At 27.6% G+C, this 24864-nt stretch overlaps 1 protein-coding gene and 1 long non-coding RNA gene across 11 annotated transcripts in view; one reads left to right on the forward strand and one right to left on the reverse strand.

Moving 5' to 3' along the window:
- LOC119600105 overlaps positions 1-24864 on the reverse strand; it is a 180894-nt gene that overhangs the window by 71449 nt on the left and 84581 nt on the right. The gene's annotated exons all lie outside the window — the stretch shown is intronic.
- LOC119600103 (hemicentin-1) overlaps positions 1-24864 on the forward strand; it is a 73271-nt gene that overhangs the window by 1237 nt on the left and 47170 nt on the right. For 5 of the 10 annotated variants that reach the window (XM_037950170.1, XM_037950162.1, XM_037950164.1 and 2 more), the window contains exons 2-3: positions 8325-9452; positions 12385-12402. In XM_037950170.1, coding sequence (XP_037806098.1) covers positions 9305-9452; positions 12385-12402 — 166 coding nt within the window. In that variant the 5' untranslated portion in view covers positions 8325-9304. The remainder of the gene's footprint in view (positions 1-8324; positions 9453-12384; positions 12403-24864) is intronic. The other 5 variants (XM_037950166.1, XM_037950167.1, XM_037950171.1 and 2 more) reach the window with 3 other exon arrangements.

Raw genomic sequence — 24864 nt, forward strand, 5'->3', positions numbered from 1 at the left:
AATTCTATATAAATTAACCTCATTATAAAAATCAACAAATATTTATCATTAAAAAAGTAATATATAGTATTTTTATTTATTTACATGTTGTTTTTTCGTCCTGCTTTTTATCGTCAACAATCATTTATCATTTTAAAAATAATAAATCTAGTTTAAAATATTCAATATACTTGAACAGGAGTAAACATTCATAAGGATGAAAATAAAATCAATATTTTGAATATTTATTATAAATAAACAAACATAAAATATGTGCATCTATAATACACTCGCACTCATACTGACATCCATGCATATGCAAATGCAGATAAGTGTACATTAAAGGTGCCCAAAAAAATTCATTTTGTTTGGATCGGACTTATTTTGTGCATTACTGTCTAAATCTAACTGGTGTTATTTTTTAGCCCAATAGGATAACGGAAACACGTGCCGGAAATCGATTGATACGTATAAAAATGGGTAAATAAAAGGCCTTTTTTGATTTCTTAAAATTTTACACAAGTAAGTTTGACACATTTATATAAAAGTAAGACCAATCCAAACGAATTTTTTGAGCACCTCTAGTGTACATACATACATAAACATATAGACCTACAAATGTATATAGTTAACAAAAACATATAGAGCCCAATCCATCCAACACGTGTAGAAATTAAACAAAAAATACGGACTTGTGTTCTTAATATAACGCAAAACACTTTTTTGTTAAATAAAAACAATATACACATTTTTCCTGCCTAAATAAATATTTGTAATATTAATATTGAGACCTTTTGAGTTTCGTATAGCGATATACATTCATGAAAATTCATAAAGTTATTCATATTTTTGCATTCTGGTATGAGGGTTAAAATCAACAAATATAATTTTATAAATTTTAAAAATAGCGATTATTAAATAAATACTATAGTACAATATTCAATGTTATACACAATTTAAAACGAACATGAAAAGTACATAAAAGTTACAACCAAAATATACGTTGAATATTATATTAAATCGGACCTAATAGTGAGACATACATACATATATTTTTATTAGTTTTTAATTTTCAGTACACAGAAAAAATTATCCGTAGTTTATTTTCAATTAACATGTTTTCCTCTTCCTTTAACTATTATTTAAACAATTTTTTAGTTGTCAAAATTATCTCATTGTTTTGATCCTAAGTATACAAATTTGATTAAACTTTTAATTGAATCAATTAATTTTTTAATTGGCTGAAAAAGTTTTTCCAGCCTTCTCTTTTATTTGGGTTTTTTGTTTTGATATTTTATTTAAATAATTTCATTATTTATAATGGAAAATAATTCTCAAATAGTCAATAATATTTTAGGCATAAGAAGTTGAAGTTTCATAAATACTTTAAAATTTATAAATCACTTTATTTGTTCAAATGTGACAATAAAGAGATATTTTTGAGAGTGCTTAACGCATTGTTAAAGGTAAAGAAATCCTTTAATGTTGTAAGCATTCAATTAATGCTTTGATTGTTTCAATCATCGACTTTATTGATTTTTAATTGATTTTATTTGATTAATAAACTGATTAAAATTTAAGTTTTATTTTATTAAATATTTAATTTATCCAATTAATGAATTAACTAATTTTAAATTTTGAATTTAATTACTGATGTTAATTGTTTTGATTATTTCTTTAATTGGAAAAAAATATTTTTTTTACAAATTTCATAATTGATATCATCATTTTGTTGATAGGTGCAAAACTTGCTTGATACAATCAATTTGATAATTAAAACACATTTTCAGTTTTTTCTGTGTAGCTAGAATTTATATTTATGTACATTTTTTTACACATTACTTCTCTACATATTATTTTCTTTTTTTTCAACATAATAACAAATAATGCAGTAGCCACATTTGACGTATCCTCATAAGCTTTTTGTTTTTCTTAAAATCATAACTATTTACATAACTCCTTATTTGAAAGCAATCATGGAAACTACTTACCTAACTCCCTATTTAAAAGTGGGCGTAGTAAGTACTTGTCTCCAATGTCATCACCGTGTTAAAATAATGACTTTAATTTTAGCTCGCATTTATCTATGCATCCATGTAAATTAAAATAAATTCCATTATTCTAAATCAGAGATTATCAGCTTTCGTTAGAAACCAAAATTATCAAATTTTATTTATTTGATTCATTTGTCTTTATTATCCTTACATAACACAGGACAACAAATTTTTTAACCAGAGACCAAAGTATATTTTCCTAAAGGACTGATACAGAATTCGAATCTTGACTCAATCCAATACATTTCTATCCATCACATTATTTCCAGATATCGTGTCATGAGGTTTGAAAAATAAACGTTTTCGGGCACAATTGAGACGGAGTCAAGATACCTTTGCATATAAAATTTGTTATGCCATATTCGGATTCAGCGTTGCTCAATCCTGTAGAAAAGTACACTTTGGTCTCTGGGTTTTGACTTTTTTAAAATGTTGTTGGCTTGTATAATTTAAAAATAAGGTTAAAGTATTCACCTAATCGGAATCAAATTTTGACGCGGGAACTCCAAGACAAATCTATTTTTATTGTAAACATTTCTTTTAATAATTCATCTTAATATTTGTAAATTATGGTAAAATGCATTTGTTTGTAACTTCTAGATATTTAATATTTAAATTTATGATGACTGATTATGAAAAGTCACTAAAAACGGTACACCTTGTACACACTCACACACACCTTCATAAATAACATCCACATAACATATACATATGAATGTATGTTTTAAATAACACATTAAAGTATCGCAAAAAAAATCAGAGTAAGAATCACAATTATTATGAATGAAAATTTATGAATACAAATTTACACATTTTATTATTATTACTTTGTTTTTGTTCTTGTGTTCAAAAGTTTTTTTGTTTTTTTTTGGATAAATCTAGTCTTTAATAAGAATGCAAAAATGTTTGTATGTACTTTTCACGTATTCATGCAAATTATACTCAAACATAGTTAAATGTTGATGTGTTTGTGTAACCAGACAACAAAACGACGTATTTGCTCTGCATTATTATTTATTCTTCCAGAAGATCATGGAAAGTATCATCAGCACCATGAAAATTTCAGAGAAAAAAAATCTCAGTCACGCAATGATTAAATTGTACGTTGATCCATGATTTGAACTAGATAAACTTACAAACGAGCAAAATGTTTTGCACTCTTTGGAAACTCGCTTTTTGTTTTTACAATTTTCGGATTGTAAATTATGATGAATATGAAAAGTATTTCACATAAAACTTTTGCCATTTTTTTAGTTTGCCCTAGAAGCGCTTGAATGATTTTTATTTTATTTTGTTCGTACATATGAATGTATATTAGACTTGCCCTTTAAAATATATAATGCATACATAATACATGCATATATATATATCTTTTGTATATGACTAATGCACGTCAAACATATTTAGAGAAAAGTAATTTTACATTAATATCCAACAAGAATCATTAAGCATTACTTCCGAAGAAATTAAACAAAAACTATTAATAATAATTTTGATATGATAATTTTAAAAATGATTTTCGATATAAATCATTAATATTTTCAGAATGCAAGAAATTAATTTCCTGTAGTAACGCATTATTTCAAAGATTGTTCAAATAACATTAAAGTGTTTTCACTTGTGTATGTATTTCTAAATTTAATACCTACAAACAATACATCGATCTTGTATTAAAAGAACAAGATCTACCAAACATAAATCTATTTTAAAAGGGCAGGTCTAATGTACATACATACATACATATATATATATATATATTTCTTTGTATTATAGTTACTCAGTCGCTCACACCCGCTAGTCTACAATATAAATTGTTTGATGCAAAACAAGAAAAAATATAACAAATGAAAGAATAAAAAAAGTTCATGCAAATAAAAATCACAATGTATCGTTTTGGAGGGGCGTAAAAAGAATAGAAAAATGATTTTAATTTAAAATTTTTACCGCCAGATTTGAATTTGATGGTTCCTTTGTTCTTCTATAATTGTTGTTGTGTTTCGTTGTGTTGTTGCTTAATTTTATTTTTATTATGATTTGAAGGTGGTTCCACTTAAAAATGTTGTGTTTATTTGGCGTGTGGAATTTTGTTTGCTTTTTCTGCTGATTTTACGAATTATGGTCGTTTGATGATGTTAAAATTCAACAGACCTTTATTAAATGTAATTGAGTTAGCAATAATTTGGAATATAATTTAATTATAAAATGAGGGGATAAATATCTACTCATTATTCATTCAAATTTTGTTTGTTATCTACATAAAGTCTGAAACAAATGAATCTTATCCTCTTCAAACCTGACCGATTGAGTTTTTAAATTCGAATGTGTGTTTTTTTTTTTTTGACTTGTTTAGATTCAACGTTAGATTCCAAGTATGAAATTAAAATAAGTAAAATAATTTTCCATTTTGAAAAGAAAAAAAAAAAAAAAATACTTCAACTACATTGGTAGTTCCATCTATTGATAGTTTTAAATTAAAACTTTTAATACTCCATACTATGTAGTAAATAACAGTAAACAAAGGATATTATTAAGCTTAGATCCAGATATCTCATCTGCCTGTTTATTTCCATAATAGTCCCTATGTGCAGGGACCCAAACAAGTAACAAGGGTAATGTCAGACAGATCTTTCTTGCATTGTCTAATTAATAGGGAAGTGGTAGTATAAGAATTTAGTGAGAGAAGTGCCGCTTGACTATCGAGATATTGAAGTCCTTCAAGAATATTTCAGCCTGAAATACCAGTTTTTTCACAGTTGATTTTAGAACTCTGAGTTTGACAAAATCCGTGTGTGGTGTAATATAATCGGATGGTGTCCATATGTTCTCGATTTCCAACTTCCGGATGAGTACATCCTCGCTGCTCTGCAGACAGATATGGCCATAATATGCAGATCTATAGGTAGGATGTGCAATATAGTGTTCAGAGCTTCTGAAGGACTAGCGCACCTGTTATCCCAATGCACTCTTATCTCTGAACTTTGTATAGCTGATCGATCTACAATAAATTTCTTCATAGTTGAAGTCCACCATACGAGTGATCCATATATAAGAATAGGACGTACTATAGCTGTGTACATCCATTTAATTTTGTTGGGACTAAGTTCCCATTTCATTCCAAACATCTTACGATAGGTATAGTAGGCAGCCGTTGCCTTCTTGACTCTATGTTGGATGTTGAGTTTCCATGATAATTTGGAGTTTAGAATAATTCCTAAATATTTGGTATTGTTCGATAAACGTATTTCGCAGTTCTTTAACCGCGGCAAGTTGAAGCCTGGCATCTTGGTTTTTGTTGTGAATAGTACCAGTTCCGTCTGGATTTGGTTTACTCCTAGGCCGCCGCCTGTGGCCCAATTACCGAGTAGCACCAAAGCATAAGACATGATATCACTAAGCACGTCTGGGAACATTCCTGATACCAATTGCAGAAGTATTTACGTTATTGAATGCATATATTGTTAAAATTCGAGGGATATTTTTATAACTCTGACAACCTCATGTAGAGCTGTCGCTGTAGATCCTTAATCTGCCTTAAGGCAGATTGACTAGTTGAAAGCCGCGATGAGCTTTCTTGACTACCATATTTATAATATTAATAAACTTTAATTGCTGATTTGTCATTAGCCCATATTTGACTTTAACTATTATCGAGAATCTTGTGGTTCATATCAGTCAGAAATCGTACAAAATTGAAGACGAACACTTTGATATAACTCAAGAGCAATACAAATAAATTTATTACATGAATATATATATATACAAGTAAGAATGAGTATGTTTGTGATTTTAGTCGAACTAAAAAATAAATACTTATGTTAAATTAAAATTTAATAATATTTGCCAATAACAAACATCATCATATATTTACTCGCATCCATACATGCATACATATATACATTTATAAGTAAAGAATAAGTACCTAAAAATAAACAGTTTGTCTGCATGTCAAGAGTTTCCGATTCATTCAGATACACACATACATACTTATGTATTTCATTTATAGGGACTTTCAGTTTATAAACAGCGAAAACTTCCACAGATATTGAATTTAACCTAACTTTAAAATAACAATGATTTTTATGTGTATGCTCGAAATCTTGTTTATGTTCAGGCCACTTTTTATTAACAAGTTACAATTGCTAACAAATCCATAAATAATAGAAAAATAAAACTACTGTTATTTATTTGCTGCGATGAAATGCTGATAAAAAGCTTTTTTTTCGAAATAAAACGTGCCCTGTTATTAGTTTGAAAAATCATAACCTTATTCACCCAAAAATAAGAGAAAAAGTACTGTTTAATACAAAATTGTTTTTTATGTACAATGAAAATACTCCCACATGCAAGTGTATTCACACATATGTATATTAGGGTGTCCCGTGGACCATAATTTTTAAGGAATACCTCTCAATCGATGCATATTAAAGTACTGAACACGAGAAAAACAAAATAAATCAGTTTCCTACCGACAATAGAAAATCTTGATCTCAGTACAATATGTTCACTCTTTTCTGCACTCTTTTCGAAATGGCTCATTTTCGTGGGAAAAATAATTAAAACGGCTTTTAAGGACATATAAATTCCAAAGTAATTTAAAAAAAATCTGAAATGGACCAAATCAAATACCAATCTTTCTCAGCATAAGCTAAAAATTATGACTATTTTGACATCTACATACATATGTATATATTTCGATAAATAGCGAAAATAATATGCCTCTTCAACCCACTAAAAATAATTTTGTGGACCAAACATACTCTACAAAAATGTAAAAATTATTTTTCCCCTAATCAGCTCAAAATTAGATAATTTTTGAGACCCATTTCGAAAAAATTTGAGATATTTATTTTTTCACAAATGAAGTTAGGTTTTAATTCGTTGGTAGGGAACTGAGGACCATGCCTATTTTTATGCTTTATTACAAAGGCTATTCATCGGGACACTCTAACGTACATGTACATATTCAGTTTAAAGAAACGTTTTTGTACGATATTTATTTTTATGTGTGTATGTAAGTTTCTAACGAGAATGTTATGTACTCCCAATAACCATAAACAGGAAAACGGAAATCGTATACTGTCTATATGGTCATAACTATACAATAAGTATGACTATCACTACCACTACTGCTATAACTACTACACTTGTACAGCAATAACAACAAAAATAAATATATAAACAAACAAACCAACAAACAACACATTGTGCATACAAACGTTTTCTTCAGTCGTCCTGCTTATATTACTCTACTTTGCAGCTCTCCGCAGTGCTTATTTTTCCTCTTGTTTGCTTACTGGAATTGTGTGCACTAGTATGTGCTCATGGATGTGTGTGCATAATGTACCAAAATCATGTACTTTTCCTTGTACACACAAGTATATTGGTTCCTGTTATATACAGTTACGCAGAAAAATATTAAAGTATATTCTCTCTGATTTTATACTACCGTGATAATAACACAAAAACCGAAAAAACTATGCACGGTGGGACATTTCATATTTCAATCAATAAAATATCAATCATAAAATGTTCCCACAGTAAACGCTTTAAAGCTCCAAGGGAAATGTATCTCAATTGATTTAAATGATCTAGACCCGATGCTATTTTGTGAAGGAAATATAATAATTCAAACTCTTAAGTTTTGTGTTACATCCCTTGGATTGATCTCATCTATTTTTCATCTTTTGACGACTGTTAATGTTTGTAAGCTTTTTCCTTTAGAATTTAGTTAAAAATACCCATTGTGTTTAAAATTATTAGAATTATGTTGGCATTTTTTGATTATGAAAATCTACTTACTACCTAAACCCTCCCACTTATTTGTATTTATATATTAATATTAGAGAGAAACGTGTGTTTGTCTTGTGTGTCTTCACAAGTTCATAGATATGGATGTATGTATGTATATACATTACATATATTTTTATTGTATCTTGTTTGTTAGATGATATATTGGTTTTCTATTTTCCTACGATATTTTCCACTACTTACATGCTTTGCTTTTTTATTTATGTATTTATTTTTATTTTATCTTCTCAGTTCACTCAAATAACAAGAAGTCTAAGAATCCACATTCTAGAAATGCAAAAAATTTATGAGAATATTTTATTACAAGTGGCATACTTGAAAAAGAAAGTGTTGTGAAATGAAATTGAAGTCGAGGAATGTTGTGAAAATCAATTTAAAATACATATATTTTCTGCATGGAAATACATACATATAACAAATAGATTTTCGCTACAAAAAGTGTAGTCGACTTTAGTATAAATTTAATTTCAATTTTGAATTTAGTTGCTATGGAAAAAAAAACATTTAAAAAAGAACAAAAATCACTTCAACTGCAAACTTGAGTCTATCTAGTTCAGTGTGAGATCACTCAATGTAAATTCTATACAATAATGAATAATAAATTTAAAACTATTGCAAATATTTAAAGCAAAAATTTAACAATATTGCGACATTGTACAAATTTTATATTATACTCTTGTTTTGCTATTGCATTACATTGTTCTGTGTTGTATTACTGGTCGACAAACCATTTCCTTGAATACAAAGTTTATAATCATTTGCGGTCTATAGCAAATACAGGTGGTTGTTGATCCTGTACTTCTATTATATTGCAACCCGTACAAACATAAATAGCAATCAAGACCCATGGCCATGTAAATTTAAACATAATACAGCTCAAGTCAAGTTTACTTAATAAAAAAATAAAAACAAAAATGTAAACCAACAAAAAATGAAAAACAACAGAAGCAGAAACAACTATAACAACATTAACTACAAGTGTACTCGTAACACTATAAAATAAAATTGTTGTGAATAAAAGCAAATACATGCACATTAAAAAAAAAAACAAAAACATCATTAACAACAATAACAACTGAACATAATTAACATTCTGAATATACATACATGTCTTGCATATTCATTGGATCAACTGCTGGTGCACTTACTTGCTCCTGACTCTTTCTGCCCCGTGTTATCATCTTCATCGTAAACCAGCCCCACAACTAATCCAGTTCCTGTTTCTTATATGTGTAGTACTTCCTTTTATTTGTTTCCTTATTTCAATTTTATGCGCCCCACAAACACTCATTTGAATAGAATTCCGTTCCACTAACGAAACACGAACTTTACCATTCTAAACCGAACAAAATAATATAACACATCTTAACTATATCCAACTCAACTCCACACAGTTCAGCTCATCTCGATACGGTTTGACTTTTTTACAATCACTGGTATTACGTATTTACACTGTCTGAACTATGGATTTATCATCATACGTACAACTGTCCTGTTCATCTGTATTATGTTGGATTTTTATACTCATTATATGTTGTGCAACTCACACAACATCAACACGTGCTCGTGTAACACCCACAGCCATGACACGTAACATCGAGGAAGAAAATGGTAAGTTTCATTATGAAAAAAGTAAACTTATTATGTATGTATGTATATGTAAGAATGTAAAATAAAAGTGGTTCTTTGGTATAAATTGTTGCCTAATTGAGGTCTTAATTGCCACATTGTAAAAGAAGGGACCACAAGGATATTGACGACTGCTATTCAATAATTAGTCAACAGGTTGTAATTAATGCTTAAAACATAATACGTATGTAGGTATTAGCAACTTGCTTACATTTTTATTTTTTACAATAAGATAATTTATAAGTATGTATATTTGATTTAATTGTGTACACACATGCATACACACCTATAAGGAAATATAAGGTAGAACATTTTATTAAGAATAACATAGACTTTTTTATAAATATATTATTTTTTAAATTATGCAAAACAAATTAAGTTTTTAGTTAACAGAAACTCGCAAGTTTTGTAGATTAAGGCTTAAAGTTTTTATCAATATATTAGTTTTCATCTTTTCAACATATTTACATAATGATCATGAAAACTACATGATTCGCTAAAATTATGATCGTTTAATATAAACTATTCTTGGATCATGGCTTCGCGGGGAAAGTCATGACTTTTGCGAATGCGTGTTATTATATTTCGTTTTATCAATTGGCTAAAAATTAAAAAAGAACATGAAAGATAAAGCTGTTTTAATGTTATACGAGGCGTGTCTCCGAGTTGTGTATAATTATATTTCCATCTACAATCTCCATTAGTTTTGAATAATTTTCTGAAAAATTTATTCAAAACATGATATATGCTTTAAATCAATAAAACTAAAAGTAAATTTATTTTAGTTACACGTGTACGTATGAGTGATATACATTTATGTTTGTGTTTGTCATACGCTCCGATAAGGGACATTTTCATGCATATGCTCTGTTCATACTTTTGTATACATATGAATATCATATACATACTACTTATATTAAAAATTTTTCATAATTTGTAGGAACCTTAAAGAAACTACAAATTTGCATAAAGTTTTGTTAAAGTTGTTTTTGAAAGAAGTAATTTTCCGCATTCAAATAAGTTTATCATATTTTTCATAAATGCAGATTATTATAGAAAAATGTCGATAAAATTTAGCTAAAAAAAAGTTATGTTTAACATTTTAACTTTTAAAATCGGAAAAAATGTGTATATTCTGGCATTTGAAAAATAGATATAAACAAAGTTTTGTTGTTTTTGTCGCTTGTTGTCTCTTGATTTATTATTCATATTTTATTAACAAAATTTTTTGTCACGCTTTTAATCAAGGTCATAAGTTACAAATTACATTCAATATGAAAGAGAAAAAACCTCGTACAAAAACTTCTTTTCAAAGTACATGTTCCTACATATGTGTGTGTATTCCTTGAATTGAAGAAAGAATGTTTATTACAAAACTTTGTTGTTGTTTTTTTGCTTCTTCTAACTTTTATTATAAAAAACACAAACCAGAAAAATGAGAAGAAAACTCACACACTTACAAGAATGGCAACAAATGTATTTTACGAGCTTCGCAATGAAGTTTAACAAAATGTTTGAAAAAAATCGCAAAGTCAATGAAATTTGTGGAGCCAAAACCGAAAAGACACACATACTGACAGCCTGATAAGAAAAACAAAGATTCGCATACAAAGAAAAACTACTATTAAAAATATAAAACATAATTTTATGTGACAGATAACATACCATTGTCTCTTATTTTATTTCTTTTCATTTTACTACTCTACAAACAGACATTGAGCGAAAAGACAGAGAACATTAAAAAACAAATCACAAGACGCGATCAAAGAACAATTCAAAAATATAATTTGAAAAATATTAAAAACCCAGAAACATTACATATTTTATTTATTATTATTAATTTATAGTAGAGTATATATTTTTTATTTTTAGGCTCATTTATCATCGCATTTAATAATTTTCATTTTAAGCAGCAGGAATAACAAGAGCTACAAAACAAAAAACGTACATATTTTCCTTGGGATTTATGAATTATTAATGTAAATGGTTGTTGTTTTTTGTTGCTAAAACTGTTTTCTTTTGTATTTTCCCTGGTTTCTAAAGCAAACAAACAGAAAACAAGAAGTTTATTAAAATCAACTTTATTAGCAAAACTTTTATTTTTTTATTGTTAAACAGGTTTTTTAAATTAAAAATATTTTCTACTTGAGTTAAAAAAGTTTTTCTTACTAAAAATAAAAACAAAAACAAATTTACAAAAATTAAAAGGTCAATTATTTTATGAAATACAAACATAATTAAATTAAAGGATTTCTTTTCTACATTTTGTATTAATATTTAAACAAATTCCGCAACTTAGAGCAATTAACAAATTATGAATTTTTAGACGAGATAAGCTTGAATAATGGAAATCGTTAAAGAAAAAGAACTATAATAAAATAATAATTCAAATATATTTATATAAGATTTGCATAATTTAATTAAAACTTAATTTTAATGATATATGTATGTATGTATCTTAGGGTATTCAAACTATTAAAAACATTTTAAGAATTAGTTGTGATTTAACTACTTCTAGAATGGGTTCATGCGGAACAGAAATTAATTACCTTAATTTCTTTATATAGAAACAAATGAAAACAAATATTTTCTAAAGTTTGAAGAAATAATTATAATTAAAAAATCGTCAATGAATTGAACTCGAAGAAGTGGAAAATTACAATTTTGTTTGTTATAAAAAGAGAAATATGTTGTAAAACTGCTTTAAAATTGATAAAAACATACAATTTCCTTATTAGTTCAAAATTTTGAATTATCCGTTTATTAACCGCCTAACATAAAACCTCAAAAAATCCGAATAATTGAATGCCCTAATATGCATATATAAATATTTTTAATTAATTATTAATGTCTTTATTTTATTAAGTTATTATTATTTCTCAATTTTTATTTTACTTTTTATTTTTCTTTTCAGTAAAATACTTGTTAGAAGGTAAATTTTAAATTTAATTTGTTTTTTATTTATTTTATTATTACTATTATTTCGTATAGTAAAGATTGGTTTTCGAGAGAATTTATTTCATAATAAAACTTTCAGAAAATCAATTTTATATATATATATATATATATATATATATATATATATATATATATATATATATATATATACATATATATATGCTGGCATTTCTTCCTATTATTTTATATATAACATAAATTCGTTCACGTATATGTACATATAATATGCATATATTAGAGTGCCCCTAGCTTTTATAAAGGAAAACAATTTTATTCGACAGGCCGTCCCCCTAGAAATTTGGGTTGTAAAACAATGTCATGCACCAGGACGTTTTAGATAAAAATAAACAAAAGAAGCCAAATCTGAGCAAAATCGATATATTTTGGACACTTCTAGTGGGTATATCTTGCTGTGTAATAAAAAGAACAACTGTTAACTGAACTTTAATTAAGAAAATTTAGCAAAGAAGTCATGAACAAATAAGAACAAAATAAGTGGAAAACGTAACAAATACAGTATCTGTTGTCTGAATGCGATGTGGTTTGGAATAGGAGACAAAGCAATAAATATATCTACAGCTTTACTATGGGTGGAAGGGAATTTCTAAATCGAAAATACTATAACTAATAACTGATATAATACTAAAATTCTTTATTTCTTTCAATTTGAAGTGTATGTGTATATATGTAAATGAGGTCATTGATAACTTGAATATGGTTAAAAAGTAGTTAATTGCTTCTTAGTATCACTCCATTCAAATATTTTGTAAAACAGACTTAACACTTAACTTAATAAGGAAAAAATAATATAAACGTATGTAAGTGCTCAGAATAAAACTGATCTTCATCAAATGTTGTAATATTTTATTTTAATTTATCACTCTTTAATGTATTTGAACTTTAAAAATTTGTTGTTGGTGTTTGTCATGTTTGTTTTGTGTTTTTTCTCATATTTACATTGTAAAGTTTTTACTTTACAAGGTCATTTATCATTTGATACTAAATAAAAACAAAGTTGTAGAAATCTTAAATACACAGAAAAACCATAACAAAAATGAAACAACCATTTAGTAACGCATTTAGCAGAAACAAAAACACAAGAAAGAATGTCCTTTTTATACTATTCAACAAATGTGGAGGAATCTTTTCGTTTTTTTTTTTTTCTTCTTTTATTTTGCCATTTAAATATTTTTAAAATACTTTAACCTTTTTTATCTAAATCCACATTTTTCTTTTAACAAATATACACCCTTGTTTGTTGCTCAATCGTAGGTTTTATTTGCAATATTTGTCTTAAACTGTATATAAGTATTTTTGTTGTTTCCTTTTTTTATTTATTTTTTTTTTTTCCATTTTTCCCAACATTATCTAATGAGTCTATAAAAGTGTTGTGTTACTGTTTTATGGCACATGTTTGTGCAGGAGTTTAAGGCCTATTTTACTCTTTTTCAATCATTCGCTATGTATGATAAGGGTATACAAAGTCCTGTCATTCCATTTGTATCTCTCTATTGTATTTGCATTGAAAACTATTTGTTGGAGTGGATTTGATGAAGCACTATACATACATATATATGCATGTATGTATATTTTCTCATTTATCATGTAAACGATAATTTTAAACTAAATACATACTTAACTTCATTTACATATGTTGTAAATATTCGTAAAACATACTGAAAAAGAATTATTATTTTAATATTGTGTAGGGCATATGTACTGTTCATGCAGACCTACAATTAGAAACATTATTTTTTTGTCTGTTTCGGTTTTGCCACAAAATAAAAGGTTGTTTTTAAAACAGAAAGTTATTTGTACATTTTTATTTGCTTAGGATATTTATTGTCAATGTTGGTGGCTTTTGGCAGAAAAAAAAAAACAATAATGGTTTCGTTTTCTGTCTTTGTGTTTGGTTCCAGTTATGTTTAAGCATATTTTAACACTAGAATTAGTTTATGTACATCCTATATAAATATCCGAATAGTTGTTTAGAAAGTATATTTTTACCTTTCCTTTTTATGAAAATAATTATATTACAATTCAAACGATTGATTTCACCGAATTTAAAATACATATACTTCCTATTAAGCCGGCTTCAGACCACAATGCTGAATATACAATGTATGTAGGTATAGCTATACTTAATGTTGTACTGGAAATTTATGTAAACCTTGAAAAAAACCCTATGAGAACAAAAAAAGTCCTACACTGTGCTATAGTCCAAAACCCTCCCCTTAGACGCGTATGCTCCATTTTATATGTATGTATACGCCCGGTTCCGCGCATATGCATCAGATAAATTGACCCAACATCGAATCTTTTCTGAACATTTATGAAAAGAAATGTTTTGAAATGTGTGTGTCTTTGTTTGTATTGTTGTTTAAAGTCTATAAACAGCTAAACGGACTGACCTCTTTTCGTGAAATTTTCAAAGTATCTTCCTATAGTCCGGAAGGAACTGAAAGAAACAAGTTTTGCAATTCTTAATGGCCGAGTTGCCACGTCTATATACAAAGAGATGCAGACTTGCATTAGTGGGCGTGGCATCTCCCATAAGTTACTAAAATTCGTATATCTAGGAAACTATAAAAGCTGGAGTGAAATTTTGTACTTGTAACTTGTATATGAATATGAATTTTTAAAGGGAAATGGGCGGTCTAGAATCATTGTGCATGGTATCTCTCATATTAATAAGATACAAAAATGTTTTTATTTGATAAACTATAACAGCTATAGTCTTCAAATTTTGCACGGTGAACTTAGAAATCGATGAACACTTAGGAGAAAAATGGGCGAATTATCAATAGTGGGTGTGGCATCTCTCATATAAATTAAATAACAAAATTCATATTTGTGCAATACTGTTACAGCTAGAGTCACCAAATTTTCTGTGAGTATATTAGTATGAATACACATATTTAGGACAAATAAGATACAAAAATTTGTTTATCGGGGAAATTATAACATAACGGGTTTAAAAATTCCAATTCAATCAAAAGTTATGAATTTTGATCGCCATTTCGTAGAATGGTCCACTGCACAGTATTGCAGTCTGAAAATGTCTTTAATGTTTCATAAAATGAGTACTAATACCCTTGTTCGATATTTCCATGAATGAAAACTTTTTTAACTAATATTTCTTTTTTGTAAATCTAAACATGTGTTTAATATTTCTTTTACTTTAGTGTTCCAATTATTTTTGTATTGTACATGTACACAATGTTAACTGAATATTGTAGTGTATAATTTAGTTTAATAGCCTTATATCCTACATTATTCAAAGCGGATTTAAAATTAACCTTTATTTTGAATCAAGCAAATATTAATTAGTCCCTTTTATATTATTTAATGCAATCGTAAGATTATTCTTTCTCTAAGTAATTATACGTACATATGTATATATCTTTATATCTGGAAAATATACATATCTACATATTTATGAGTGTATATGTATGTACATTTTTTGCGAATTGTTTAGTATATGTATGTGTGCTGCTAATCCCTTTCCTTTGATTTATTTATGTAATTACTATTAGAGGATTAGCATACAAATAAGAACAAAAAACCAAAAACAGAAAAATGTTGTAAATTATAAATAAACATTAAATGAAATGCAAACACACAAACACAGATAAAATAATAAAATCCATTGACACAATAACCACACTACCAAATACACATAGACAGCTATGTTGTAAACACTTATTGACTCAAATACATACATAGTTATTTAGATTTGTAAGTATGTATGTAAGTTCTTTTGTACGTAAATATACTTGTACATATGTATAACTAATATACATACTAACACGTACTGTAATATTTTTTGTGCACAAGCATACACACACATAAATGTGCTTAGTTAAAACAACAACAGTTATATTAGAAATACTCATGTAAAAGGAAATATTTTCATTTCAAAATAAACACCAACAATAATATAAAGAATGAATGCCGGTAGAATGACTGGGGGATACGGGAGAAAAAATCTCTTGACATTCAAACAAACAAATAAACCTACAAGAAAACAACAAAACATCTGTAAATGGATGTTTGTAATTGTAAGAGTTTTTTTTCTCCCTAAAGATCCTTAATACGAATAAAAACTAAATATGTACATGAGAATACAAAGCCAAACATATACAGTACGTACATACATATGTATGTATGTTTGTTTGTAGGTTTGCATATTTATATGAGTAAGTCTAGATGTAAGGATGCCTTAGATGAAGCTTAACAGTTTTGTTAAGTATGCAGGATTTTCATTTTAATTCCTTATTTAGTTTTTTGGCTTTCAGATGTTCTTTTTGTATTCACATGAATGTGTTTTTATATTCACATTGTGTTAAATGTAGTCTTGTGGCTTCTTAGACTTTTCATGTTCGTCTATATAATTTTACTTTCGCCTTTTTGTTCGTAACTCCTTAACAAACCGAAAAAATCTTTTTCAGTTGTCCTATGTTCCTCATGTATTCTTCTGTTATTCACATATGATTTTTAGCGATAAACATCTCTTACATATGTTTGTGTATATAAGTTTATAATTTAAACATAAATCTTTAACTGTAAATTTTGCCAAATGGTCAAAATGGTTTAAGAAAATAAAAATATTTAAAATTTTAATCCTCAGTTATTTAACATTGACTAAAGAGAATAAAGCAAAAGGACCTAATCCTATATACTTTCGCCAAAATGAAAAAAAAAACAACAAAACTACTAAACTGAAAGCAATTATATATTCAACCAAAATAAAATTTAAATAAATAAATACTTAAGATAGAAAGAACTTTAAACACTTATTACATGAACTTAATATGTATACATAAATTAATACATATATACACATGTATTTTTATTTACATATTAACCTCACGTTCACACAGAACTTTTGTGTTAAAGACAAAAATAAAATTCACAATGTTTCAAAAATTCATTAAAAGTTCTTCGGAAATGACCATTTATTTTTAAGATAAAATTTACTTATTTCAACCATTTCCCACACTAGAGATTCATATACAAATGAATGTGGAAGTGCATGAGGACTGTGTGTTGACTTTATGACTTTAATGAAAATATATTTTTTCATTTTCGTTTTAATCCCAAAAAGTGTGCATTTTTGTTGAATTTTCTAATTAATCTCTATGTTCGAAAATGTTTTGGAACATAAACTAAAATATTTATAAATGCCGAATGGTTTGTTTAATTTGTATGTAGATTTGTTTTGTCGCTCAACAAATATTTTATTTAAAAACATACTTTATGTACCAGGACTATAATTAAACAATTGCGGATTTTTTATTTTTCCATCAAATTTTATAGAATAAATTGGATATATAGTTTTTAAACGAGGCATTAACAACAAGGGCTAACTTTACATTTTTATACTTACAAATATTTTTAGATTAAAATAGCAAATACATTTTTAAAACAATTATGAACATTTGTATGTATGTATTTGATACTAATTTTTTTAACAACGTATTTAATATTATGTTTTGATTAAAATCACAATTACATGCATTTGATGTTAAGGAATTATAAAGAAAATAAGTCACACAAATGAATATGAATTACATATTCAATGTATAGTTACATATTCTAAGGTCGACCCTAATATTCTAAGGTCGAACCATAATATTTTTCTGTAAGTGAATGGACAAACATTGCCCACCAATTAGACAAAGAGATTGACATCCTCCTAAAACACATGTTGAAATAGCTAGTCACCTGGGTTGGCTAGGGGTAATACTAAGTGGTTAGTTAAATAAATTGTTCCCCCCGAACAGATGGGAAACTATTCCTAACCAATACAACAGCTCCGTTTTTATAATGCCGTACATCTACACAAGCAGTGTACAAGTGGGTGTGTGTGAGTCTTAAGTAGAAAAAGCAAAATAGTTATTTATTTGGGTGTAAATTAAAACAACGAACATGTTTACTACTATTAGAGCGGAAATCTGCTTCACCATTATGAGATAAACAATTTTAAATGAAGTATAAAAGTAGACAATCCTGCAGAAAATAACATAATAGATACACCTTAACCAAATAGAAGCCCTTGCATCATCTCATCGTCACTCTCGTTCTGTGAGTGGGTAATAAGTACAACTATTTAATTGTACGAGAATAAAGTACTTGTTCTTTAGTTTGTGTACGTGTAAAATTGCCAAGTAAAGTGTAAATAAATGTGCATTTAATTTTATATTTTTCAACTCCAAGTGGAAGACTGAAGATTTATTTATTTCTCACACAACCCAACATAGCGCAAGAAAAGACAAGCTGCCCAGGATTTGATATTTCTGGTTCACTTTGTTTGTATTGTACAAAGGTTGCCTTCTCAGCAGTTCGGGGGGACAGTCCTAAACTAGCTATTTAACCTACCACTTACGGTTTCCCTTAGTCACCCGCCTTCCCAGGTAACTAGATATTTCAAGTGCCACTTCTAGATTAATTGGGGAGAATATGGTCCCCGCTCTCACTTACAAAAGGGTGATGACTGTATTCACTCTCGTATGCATAGAGTACATTCGTAAGGAAAGACGACTTAGAGCCAACCAGGTGGTTATATGTGGAAATTATTGTAATTTTCGTAATCATTGACAATTGTCGAACTGCTGGGTTTATATATTTACACATACAAACATATATGTATATATATTTAATTATACCCTACACTTATACAGTGAGGAGTATATTATGCGTTTGTACTGATGTTGGTAACACCCAAATATATTGGTATATTATCTCTCTATATATCGCAGATTTCAAGATATTTTGATGAAATTTGGTGCATACTCTTAGGACGAAACTTATTTTAAATGTTTGAAATCGGTCCATTATTTCATCTAGCCACCATAAAACCGGACCACGAGATACTAGAATATTTAATTATGTTAAATATTCTAGTATCTCTCTATATGACTAAATAAAAGAAAACTGCCGATTTTGAATCTAACCCCCAAACATAAAAAATTTAATGTAAAATTAAATTCCAAAATTGCCCCCATATAATCCATCTTTCAGATAATCAGTTTTTGATTTGTAAATTGTTAAAATATGTACATCGGAATTAAAATAGAAAACACCTTAACCCGTATTTTTACAATGTCTAGTTATTTTTTAACTTTAAGATACATTGACAGTTCTCATATAAAAATCGTATTAACTGGATGCATAACTACCAGTTAAACGATAACTAGTGGTGGTGAAAATGGCGGTAAATGTTTTTTATTAAAAATAATCCACATTTGTAACAGGGTAGGTAGGGTATCACATGGTAGCCCACGCCCGACTATACATTCTTTGCTTTTTGTTGGTTTTAACTTCTTCTCCGTGCTACTGACAAATGTTGAATCTGGGTCACAAAAATGTTGTAATTAACTCATTTGGTACACAATGCCACATTTATTATACATATTTATTTTTTGCCTTCGAAAGTCTTTCCCTAGGAAATTCTTGCTGCAGCTGTTGTCTCTGATGCTACAACTAAATATACAGTCACAACAATAAGTGCTGACGTTGTTGTTCATAGTATTACGCTAAACTGGCATTAGTATGTTTATGCGTTCAAATGTTGTGTTTGTAACAAAAATGGTGGCAGCTCTTCTTTTCCTTTTCCATTTTCTTCACAAATACCAACACACACATTTTTTCTTAAATACATGTCAGTATGTGAGAATTTGTGTGTAGTTCGGTCTATCTAATTTTGTTTATCTGTTGAAGTATCTGGGTAATTCTGTGCATCACAATAATTTTGTATTTTAAAAAGTCATTGCATAATGAATGAAGCTTAAGCAATTAAACAAGTAAGCATTTCTGTTTTTTATTTATTATTTCCTCTTTTTAAGAATTTCACCCAATGATTATCTCCAGTTTGGCTTTGCTTATTCAACTTATGAGAAATATAGAACCAGAAATACAGAGTTGTTTCGCAACAGCTTGTACGTGAGTTTTAAAAATGATTGTTCTTTTTTAATTACAAGTGCCTAAACGGTACGAATATTTAAAATGAACCACAACATAAATATCGATGTTTAAGCCATACATTATTGATTGGAACAATCTGCTTTTAAGTATGAACTATTTTTATAATAAATATACATACATATAATTTGTATTTAAGTTTTTTGTGTTTAAAAATAATATTTTTTTATGTTAAATGATAGTAATTCTGTTATTTGTGTTAAAATTATTTAAGTCAAATTAATTGTTATTATAATAACATATTTTAGTATGTACTTCCAAATCACTTCCAAAAATTAACAAAAAATTATTTCATGAGCATGAAGTAGTGAAAATTGAATCATAAAGAAGAACATTCCTCCTTGGAGTAAACTCTACTTCTTTTTTTCGCTACTTTGAATGTTCCTGGTTTATTTAAAAGTTATTTAAGAAATAGTAAAATCTCATAAAATCCGTTTTTCTCCAAAACTATTTGAAATGATAATCTCACCTTACTTATCCAGTATCAAAACTACGACAGTGTAAAACAAACATTACCTAAAGCAAAAAATTTATTTATTAAATTTTTATGGAAAATGAGAACTACATATGAGTGAATATTTTTTTGTTGTTGTACATACAAATTTACAAATTAAATTATTTTGTGTTTTACAAAGCAGGTCCTAAGTATATAAACCTAACACATATGTATGTATTTGTTTTGTCTTTTATGGGACATAAACAAATATTCATAAAAAAAGCTCTCTGTTTCCGTCGCACACCAACACTCTCTTTTATATTGGCAAACTGACAGACACACACAAAGCAAACATTCAAAACCAAAATAAAAACCACTAAGTCGTTGTTTATTTTATTTTTATGCTTGTATTTGTTTTTATTTTTTATTGTTATTGTACTTGTCTTAAGTAAATCGTAACCTTTAAACCGCAAAAGCCAGACATTGTTGTAAGAATGTACGATTATTATTAGTGAAAGCGAAAATAGAATTTAAATAGAATGGAATTATGTACATTTTTGGGACTTTGTAAGTTATGATTCGTTAAAAAGATTAAAAAGAAAACCAGAGTTTTTTCTTTGTATTTGAAATCCCTTTACACTTCATTAATTTTACTTAAGAGACCACCGTTTCAAACCCATTTAATGGACATCCATAAATTTTTTACTCTAAAGTAATTTGAAATGTTTTACACTCACTTTTGGCCAAAATAAGAAAAAATGGGGCCAAAAAGTTGACTTTGCACGAAAATAAAGCAGCAAAAAAAGTATACTTAAATAAAACATACATAAAAAGTAATAAAAGTCCTATTTAATTTATGCCTATACAAAGACAAATCACAATTTTCAACTTGTGTTTTTCTACTAAGTATTTCCGGTTGCCATGTTATAACGCCAGAAAAATGGGACTAACAAATGCGAGAACGAGCACGAAAGAATGAAAATGAACAAATAACTGAAATAAATGAATGTGAACTGAAACTTTGTTTTGAAACAAATTTTTGCATATGAAATTAGCCACACAAGAAGAAAAAAGCACCCAACTTTGAATTAAATAAAAATGTCTAAATGAAAGAAAGTATAAAAAGGCATAACGTCGAACAACACACAGTGAAAGGGTGAGCATTCATTTATATTTATGGCCGAGAGTACATACATATACTGCTGGTACGTTCACTCGTATCGTTTAGGTTATGTTTAAATTTATTTCAAACTTAAGCAAAAAGCAAAAATTACAAGAAAAATCCCCACTTTCATTAATAACCAAAATTAAATTAACACTAAAAATTTCATTAATGTTTGATCCTAAATCTAATAGTTTTGTTTTGCAAATTATTTTGATCTCCAAATTAATTGAGGATCATGGTGGCAAATGGTTATAAACCCAAGTTGTGTAAACTATTATAATTTAATATTGAAATTGTTGCGATTCCACAGATTAGTCTTTGTCTTTGTAATATAATAAACACAACATCAATCGTTTTATTTTCTAATTTTAATCTGATGAAAATCCTTCGACAATTTGTCTAAAAGAAATACATTATTTTCTATATTCCCTATTTTATTTATTTTCAAATAGTTACATACAAATCCTAAATATGTATACGCATACATATGGGTGTATGTATGTATGAATGTACATATCTGTTGCTTTGGCTTTGGCAGCTTTTAATAAAATTAAAAATAAATAAGAAAATCCTACTCAATACTAAAACATTTGCAAAGATTATGTAGGCTGAGTTCCATAAAAGCACCATAAGATTTTTATCTTTAAATAAATTAGATTTCTGTATTTCCTAGTCTTTTTTGTTTTCTTATCTGGATATTTTAAAAGAAAATCGTAAGAGCATGAACACAGAAATATGCAAGTTTGATTTTAAACAAATTTATTCGTTTCGAAGTAAGAAACAAATTTAACAACCACCCGACAATTCGTTTTGTATATTGTACACATAATAAATATAAATGGTTGACTTTATTGAATAAAAATAAAAATACTATTGAATAAAAACAAAACAACAAGTCATACGATGAAGACGAAAATTACGATGATGGTGATTGTGATGATCTATATGATAATATTTGTTGCTTTGTACCACAAAGTATTGTTCATAAAAAAATAAAATATACATTCCATTCACACATACAAATCTCAAAGGGCATCTCAAGTTTTTATCAGATTTCCCTTAAAAAAATTACAAAAGAAATCTTGAACCATTACTTAAAAAGTATTCGAAATAAAGTAATTGTCTTTTGTGAACATTTTTTAAGCCAAACTACGAAAGTAAAAACATTTTTGCTGTTTTTAATTTAACTTTAATAACGGATTAAGTAAAAGTAACTTTTTTAGTTAGTAGTTATGTCAATGATCAACATAAATTATTTCTAATTTAAATTTTCATTGTTGAGTGTTCTTTTTTTAGAAAATTAACGTCTCTTATAATTTCGATTCAGTTGATTCGCACATACATACATAAGTTTTTAGTTCGTATTCAACTCCATTAGTATTTCGAAGGGAAATGATCATTTTTATAAAAAATTCCTGAAAATGCGAGATGTATGTATGGCTTTAAAAATATTAAACCATTGAATTTTTGTATATTCTGCTGCTGATGAGTATAATACATTTACTTAAGAAGTTTGCATCTAAAATACTTTTTAGTTGCAATCATTTGTTAGTGAACAGGATTCTTTTTTGCATTAAGTATTTCAAATAAGTGTGTATATGATGTATGTACATTTATCTATGTATATATGTATATATTTGCATATGTATTTTGTATATAAACAAAACAAAAATAAGTACGTATGCGGTGGTGAAGTTTTATTTTGACCCATATTTTATGGATTTTCTTTTGTATTAAAGTATGCTTTGAGAATAATGTTAAGTTAAGGATTGCTGTGAAAATACAATCTCTTTATTTATGAACATTGCAAAATGTGTTCCATGAATATTTCATGTTGCATAAAATATTGTAAAGGTAAATGATCGATTGAAATTCTCAGTTCCTAATTGAAGCGTTAAAATTTAAATATTAAACTCTAAACGTATTTTTACTTAAAGTTCGAAGTGAGCGAACTCCTTTGTGAGAAATAAATAAGCGTGTTTAACAAATAATTACCTCCTTCTATAATAATATTTGATTACTCTCCCCATAACCACACACACAAATTAAGCACCATGCCTTAGATACTTCTATACATAAATACATACACACTCTGTTGTTAAATTTATTATAATTTGCTCATTTATTTCTGTACATGTACAATGATTACACACACATATGTATGAATGTATGTATATTCACATACATAAATCGTATGAAGCCAATACATTGAACAATATAAAGTTTTTCTAATAAAAACTGTTGGTGAAAAAATTAAAAAAATATGAACGAAAAAAAACATTACACTAATTACAGCCAAATGGCACCAATATTGTGTGTATTTTTAGTATTTGTATGTGTACATGTGAACGCCAACCAAATAAATGGCTGTTTTAGGAAAGAAATAACGCAAATATATGACCACATTAATAATTTGGGAGGATTTTTTTCACACTTTATGGTTCGTTAGTGCTTTTAGCTCTCGTTATAGACATCATCTAATATACTACGTACTTATATATACATTTATGTTTGTATGTAAGTCGGTGCAAATGTAAGAGCTGGGAACAAATATAAAAAAGTTTTTAAACAAATATTACACACATTTATTTTAGGCACATGTTGTAGGTATATAAAACCATAAAAACACTAACACATGCATACAACTATGCCCAAATATAAAATTAACAAAATGGGTGGAACAATTTCAGTATGAGTACAAATTAAAGAAAAATAAACACTGGCTAATAATGGCAAATATTCCGATTTTATGGAATCTGTAATTGTTAAAAAATAAGGCTTATATTGCAAAGATTTCAGCATTTAAAGTGAACTATTGAGTCTATGACTATTTCATAAGATTTCCTAAAATG

Source organism: Lucilia sericata, unplaced genomic scaffold, assembly GCF_015586225.1.
Source record: "Lucilia sericata isolate MDLA Ls3-8-SP2 unplaced genomic scaffold, ASM1558622v1 Contig000104F_arrow, whole genome shotgun sequence".
Lineage (NCBI taxonomy): Eukaryota > Metazoa > Arthropoda > Insecta > Diptera > Calliphoridae > Lucilia > Lucilia sericata.